The sequence below is a fragment of the Lolium rigidum genome, chromosome 1 (genome assembly GCF_022539505.1).
Source record: "Lolium rigidum isolate FL_2022 chromosome 1, APGP_CSIRO_Lrig_0.1, whole genome shotgun sequence".
Lineage (NCBI taxonomy): Eukaryota > Viridiplantae > Streptophyta > Magnoliopsida > Poales > Poaceae > Lolium > Lolium rigidum.
This window is the reverse complement of record NC_061508.1, coordinates 111,873,997-111,880,621: the sequence shown is the minus strand read 5'-3', so window position 1 is coordinate 111,880,621 and position 6,625 is coordinate 111,873,997. Positions and strand designations below refer to the sequence as shown.

Below are 6,625 nucleotides of genomic sequence, written 5' to 3'. Positions count from 1 at the left end.
TTTCGCTCCTTTAACTAATTTATCTTAAAAATTCTGTACGTCTACTTATTTATGGACGGAGGGAGAATTTCCTTAACTATCACGTCTTCTCACTTTGCCGTCCCCGACCTCTAGCCTAGGTTTTTTCACCATTAAACTAGTGGATTCCATCAGGCGGACGCTAACCTCTAGCGAAATGAGCACGAGCGACTTTCACCCGTACGTATCAACACACTGCGTACCAATTAGTCTAACAGCGAAAAAGGCCGGTGCAGTGACGATAGTCAGATAGATTCAGTGAAATTTCTTCAAGCAAAAGGACACCTACTAGCATGCGCCCTAGCCGTGTCTACATCAGACAGGAAAAGCCATATCGGTGACATGGGGCCACAGCTCAAACCGTATTGCTTGCCCTCACGTTATCCCCAGATGCTTAGAGCATCTCCAGTCGCGTCCCCCAAACCGTCCCCCAAACCGCGCCGGATTGAGCGTTTGGGGGACGTGTTTCGTTCGTGCCGCGTTTGGGGGACGTCGCTCCCCAGCCGCGTCCCCCAAACGCCGCCCCCAATCAGAAATTCAAATAGATGCATTCAAAAGAGATCGTTCCCGCCGATTCGTCGCGATCGGAGTAGCGGCGATCGATCAAAGTATCGGGCGCGCGATCATATTACGGACCGGTGGTGCATGCAAATTAGAAGAAGGGGTTGGTCGACGGCGTCGTGTCCTGAGTCGACGCAGGCCCGTCGAGCACGACGACCTCGTCGCGATCTGCTCGTTCACTGTGCATGGTGCGTACTGCTCCGTCGCCGACGCGGAGGCCGACGCGGGTGTAGCGATAGAAGACGCGTCGACCTGCTCTTGCTGCCGCTGCCGCGCCGCCGCCGATGCCGATGCCGCTGCCGGGGCCGCCGCGTCCGCCGCCGCCATTTTGGCTTCGATGTCGTCGAGGATCCGGCCTTTGAAGAAGTTGTGCGCCGCTCGCGTCCGGGGAGACATTCCCTCCGTCGACGTTCTCGGCGGGGACATGTCGTCCACTGCGTTTCTTGAGCTCCGGCTTCTCCTCTTGCCTCTTGAGCAGCTCGGCCCACCTTTGGTCGGCCTTCTTGTCGCGGGAGATAAAGGTCGAGGAGACGTCGGCGAGGCATTTCGTGATCGACGCCTGCGTCTTCTCGGACGACGCAGCGTCGGCCAAGGCGGCCTTGGCAGCCTTGTTGCCGATGGGACGCCCTGCCGACGTTGCCGGCGACGCGTCCGGATCAATGGCGTCCTTCCCCTTGGACAACGACAGGCGCGTCAACTTCCATTTCTCATTCACTTTGAGCTTGCCATAGCAATGCGTCGGCGCGAACGGCCTGTGACCATCCGAGTACTTGGCGTACAATTCCATAGCCCGATCAAACTAACCAAAGAAAGCGGAGTCATTTCATCGAACACAATGTGGGCGCTACGGATTATGGAAGAAACGGTCGTACCGGTTGGCCGACGTCGGCGCCGCTCGTCGCCTCTGGTCTCTAAGTCGTGATGGTACCCATGGAAGGAGTTCACCGACGCCTGGATGATGGCCCATCGCGTCGACATTGCCTTCCGGCTCCTCTTCATTGGCACTTTCCGGTAGTCGGCCGTTGATCAGCTTGCGCTCATCGAACTCGGCCTTGATCCTCGCCCAATACTTCCCGCCTTTTTGGTTGGCGCCGATGATGGAGTCATGGCTCACCGTCGCCCACGACTCGCGAGAGACAAAGATCTTCCAGAACCGTCCACTTCGGGCCTCGTGTGCCCGACGCCTTCTTCTTCTTCTTCTTCGTCCTCACGCCGTCCGCGTCTACCTCCACGAGATCATCGTCACCGGCACCCTCGTCGTCCTCTTCCTCGCCGCCCTCTTCGTCGCCGCCCTCTTCGTCCTCAACGTCGTCCTCCTCGTCGTCCTCCACCCCGTCCTCTTCCTCGTCGTCCTCCTCCTCAACCCCGTCGTCCTCCTCGGCACCGGCGCCGTCGTATTCGAGCGGACCCCTGCGGCCGGTGAAAGGGCCGCCGTCCGGACCGGGTCCGCGCTCGCGTTGCTCGTACGCCGGGGAGTAGAGGTTGTTGGGGTTGAAGCCGCCGTGCGGCAGCGCATCCTGGTAGTGCGGCGACAAGTTAGGCGTCACGCACCGGGAGTGGCGGAGGGGCCGTCGTTGTAGAAGGCGGCTTGCGACGGAGAGAAGACTCCCGAACGTACACCGGCACGTTCGTACTATATGGGCTCGCGTTGGTGGCGGCGATACACCCGGCGATTATGCGGCTGGTGGCGGCGCGCCGCCGAGCCTTCTTCTCCGGCTCCGCCGCCCTCCGTCCTTTCCGGCTCCGCCGTCGATAGCTTCCGGCGCAGGGCAATCTTGCTGCCATTCATCTTCGGTCATGCCTTCGGGCTTCTTCTTCGCAGCCGGCGCCTTCCGCGGCCCGCGAACGGCGCTTTCGCCCCTATCGTCGCATTGCCCGGCGGCTTCTTGGCCGCTTTCTTCGCCATCTTTTTGGGGGCTGTCGGCGGCGCCATGGAATGGGGAGAGGGTAGCGGCGGCGGCGGGTGCACGGCGGGAGGGAGAAAGAAATCGGCGGGATAGGAGAAATGAATCGGCGGCGGGATATGTTTTGGGAGGCTCGTGCGCGGCGGTATAGGCGCGATTTGGCGGGAGCGGCGGGATTTGGCGGGAGTGTGAGGCGAATTTTCCCTGTGCCGGCCGACGGGTCGGGCCCGCGTCGGTTGGCCTCGCTTTTCGTTGTGTCCGGCGTCCCGGTGCGTCCCCCGTGGGACGGGGACGGGCTCGGGCGCCGGACACCGTATCGGGGCGCGCCGGACAAAAAAGGGCTTTGGGGGACGCGGCTGGAACGCTTTTTTTGTCCGGCGCGCCCCAAATCGCTTTGGGGGACGCGACTGGAGATGCTCTTACTCTCACAAGAAACATAAACACCATTTTGATGAAAGCACAATACTTATGCACAGAATTATCCAGGAGTACAGTAGCGTACAAGCGATAACAATTTAGCCACATCCAAATAGCGTGTGGCATACACGCATGGCGTGGGGAAGCAAATGTGTAAGTTACATCAAGCATTCTGTTGCAGCTTCGCATCTTCGCTGATCATACCACAGCAACGATGGAGCCTTATCGACTACATATGAAAGTTCTAGCGTACAAGATTATTTCCAGGAGGAATGCTGATCAGAGTCTACTCCTCTGCGGCGTTAATGGCAGACACGGTGGAGACCATGGAATCGACACCACACTTGTTGCGTACGTTCGACCCCTTGCAGATCTTGTAGTACCCTTGCTCCCCCCAGTTTTCTCCCCACGAGTTCTTGATGATCCAGTAGGGCTTGTTCTTCAGGCGGGATGGCGCAAAACCAGACGCCCCGTAGCCAACTAGAAGAACACCGTGGTCAAGGTTCCTGCCACAAATGTATGGGCATGATACTCCACCGACATAAGTCTGCATGTACGCGGCGTTGATCCCAACTGCAGGAGAAAAAGAACATGCATCAGAGATTTCATTGTTCACAGCGCTTGTTCCGTGTATTAAATACAGATATCTGACTTGGAAACTCTGTATGAAGACGGTTATACTTACTTGCCAGTGGTCCATGTTTGAGAAGGTTAGCTGCAATCTGTTCTTCATCAACAGAGACAACAGTGTAGTTCTTAACTGAAGCAACAATCTTGGACTTGTCAAATTTGCAGGTACCATCCTTCCCAGTGTAAGGGTAATCCTTCTCACGCTCAAGGCCACCAGATTTCAGAAGATAGCTGAAGGCTGAAGTCATCAACCCACCATTGCATCCCGCGTCACATGAATCAGGTTCTGAACTGTCACACTGAAGGATCACAACAAGAGTGCATCACATAAGTTGAGGCACCCAATGAGGTAAAAAAGGGAGCAGTAGCAGCAATACTCAGCATTGATTACAGAAAATATAACTTCTTGTATGAACATTTGTTGCATTTAGAAATTCCTAGTTGATGAGATGGCAGAACTGTCAAATGAAAAAGGCAGAAACAGCACCACATCTGCCATACTATTATTTCCAGAGTACAGTTTCATTTTCATGTACCAACTGTTCTTGCTGTGAGAAAATAGGAAACTTGAGAAGAAAAAAAAAGCAACATATACCATTCACTAAGGAAACATCACACGTAAAATGCCCTTACAGAAAATTTGGATGCCTCCCATGGTCAGACTGCATAAGAGTAAAACGGAGCTACTGTTCCTTCATAGTTAGCAAACTAGCAATAAGAGATAGCCATTCTTAAACTCAGTCCCAAAAAATCTTCTTTCTATGTATTACATATGGGATTCCATGTATTACATATGGGATTGCTAGTTCTCAGCTAGCTGAGAACGAACTTCGTGCTCAGTCAAGTCTTACACCATTCGATTTGCATCGTGATTTATGCTAGTCATGAATTGCAACATAAGTTGCAACTGGACTTTGATGATATCATCTGACTGAGAACAAAGTTAGTTCTCAATCGAAATAGTCACACCCATTACATATACGTATTGGAGTCATGGACCAAACATTAGGGACCCAAGAACACAGCCTATGCAAGGATTATATTTGTGATTTGCCTTATTGGTTGGACTACAAAATATCCAAGTACCAAGTTAAGCGCTGTCCAGTTCCATGAGTTAAGATAGAAATTAGCTGATAACTTAATCCCAAGCACACAATGGAGTATTATCCAGTTGTTATTCTGTAGCTTAAAGTCAATGTTCTCAAAAGTGGGCGATTCTTTATTTGGTGCGGTTCCCAATCAGAAACGATAACTTGGACAATGACACCACCAACTGACAAAACGTAGTGAACGAGTAGTGATACTACGCCACAAAAGTCCAACATATCTTGCAAACATATCAACCAATCACAAGAAAGATAGCATGTGACGCAAGAAAGAAATAAAAAAAATCCTCACCTCATGATCGCAGTCGACGAACTGCTGCTCCGAGAGCACCTCCATCTTGCCCGTCGCTAGGTAGTTGGCTCCCTCCAGCGCCCCGGACGCGCTGAACGACCAGCACGACCCGCACGAACCCTGCGAAAATCAAGGAAAAGAAGGTCAGGGTCGGGGGCGAAATCGGACCTAGAGACGTTTGACCAGGGAATCAGGGGGGATCAGTTATCGATCGGAAAAAAAAAGTCAATGGAGGCAGGCGGACCTGGTTCTTGACGGGGCCGACGGCGCCGTGGTCCCTCCAGTCGAAGTCCTCGGGGAGGCCGTCGGTGGGCAGGACGGGCGCGTCGTGGGCCGAGTCGCCCATCTCCTTGAGGAACGAGCGGCGCGACGTCTTGAGGCCGAGGAAGGTCTGGCGGAACTCGGCGGGGGTGAGGTCGGAGAACTTGGTGACCCCGTGCTCGGCGGACGGGTCCAGCAGCTGGTGCTTGCGCGCGCGGCGCAGGTTCGCCTTGAACACGGAGAGCCGGTGCGCGTGCTCCTCCGCGTCCTTGTACGTCTTCCCGAACCGCTGCACGAAGCTGACGAAGTGCGAGTCCAGCTCCAGGTCGTTGTCGCCGGCGTCAGCGTTGCCGACGACCTGCCGGATCAGGGGATCCTCATCGCCCGCGGCAGCCGTTGCCGCGGCCGCCGACGACAGGAGGAGGAGGCCGAGGAGGAAGAGGAGAGGGGCGACGAGGCGACGATCCATCGGCAGATTTCTTGCTTTTCCCCCTTTCTCTTGCTTGTTTCGATGGGTTAGCTTTGCTTCGGTTTCTTGGCTACCTCCGCTACCCGTAGCTTTATAGGAAGTTGTTAAAAAGATATTTTTGGTCTAGACTCTCAAATTTTCGGTTTAGACCCTAAGGCGTGACGGTATTTGCAAACGGCCCCTCTTTATGTGGAAGCTCATATGTTCGTTTCAACTTCAAATTGCATCGAACTTTGAATTATAATGGTTTCTCTAATTTTCCCAAGATTCCTGCACACCAATGCATCTCTTGCAACTATCAATAGTTTTGTCCAAGAGTACTTAGTTTATTATAAAAAGCTCGCATTTCTATAATGATGATTTGTCCAATTTTGTCAGTGGTGCTTGAGCCCGGGTGCATCCCCACCTGTAGCATCGAGAAACTTTGCTCCCGCCCTAGATCATCCCACCTCGACAAACTAGGTGTGTAAATGGATAGGATAATTTTGACATCGAAATTGGCCACGAGTTTGTTTTAAGTTATTCATATCCAATCTTTATAAAAAAAAAATACAGCTTTCGACGTGGTGCTCCGGTATAGCAAATAGCAAATGGTAAACCGGATAATTCGAGTTTTGAGTCAAAAACCAAGGTTAATCTCAAATTGTTAGTACTTATAGAGTTACCAAATTGGAGGAGGAAGAGATCCCTCTTCTCTTCCCTTTCCAATTAATGGTTGGCCCCGCGCGCCCCATGGGTCGGCTGGGGCCGGCTGGCCGAGTAGGAGGGAGGAACTCCTCCCCCCTCCACTCGGATTGGAGGTGGGGGAGGAGATCCATCCCCTCTTCCCTTTCCAATTCCATTGGGAACCTTCATATTGGGTACAATTTGAGTTTGAAAAGGTTTGACCATGAGACCAATTAGTATTCGGAGATCCTACGGCCTCATGGATCACGAGCCTTTATATACAGGAATCCCGTGGAAGCCA

The 6,625-nt window shown here is 53.2% G+C and overlaps 1 protein-coding gene across 1 annotated transcript; it reads right to left on the bottom strand.

The window, feature by feature from the left end:
• Positions 1 to 2,929: 2,929 nt before the first annotated feature.
• Positions 2,930 to 5,729, bottom strand: LOC124655094 (cysteine proteinase 1-like). Its single transcript, XM_047194086.1, has 4 exons — positions 5,173 to 5,729; positions 4,929 to 5,048; positions 3,586 to 3,829; positions 2,930 to 3,473 (listed from the first exon to the last, which is right to left on the bottom strand). Exons 1-4 carry the CDS (start codon positions 5,656 to 5,658, stop codon positions 3,187 to 3,189), a joined length of 1,137 nt encoding a protein of 378 aa, XP_047050042.1. The 5' UTR covers positions 5,659 to 5,729; the 3' UTR covers positions 2,930 to 3,186.
• Between the last annotated feature and the right edge of the window lie 896 nt (positions 5,730 to 6,625).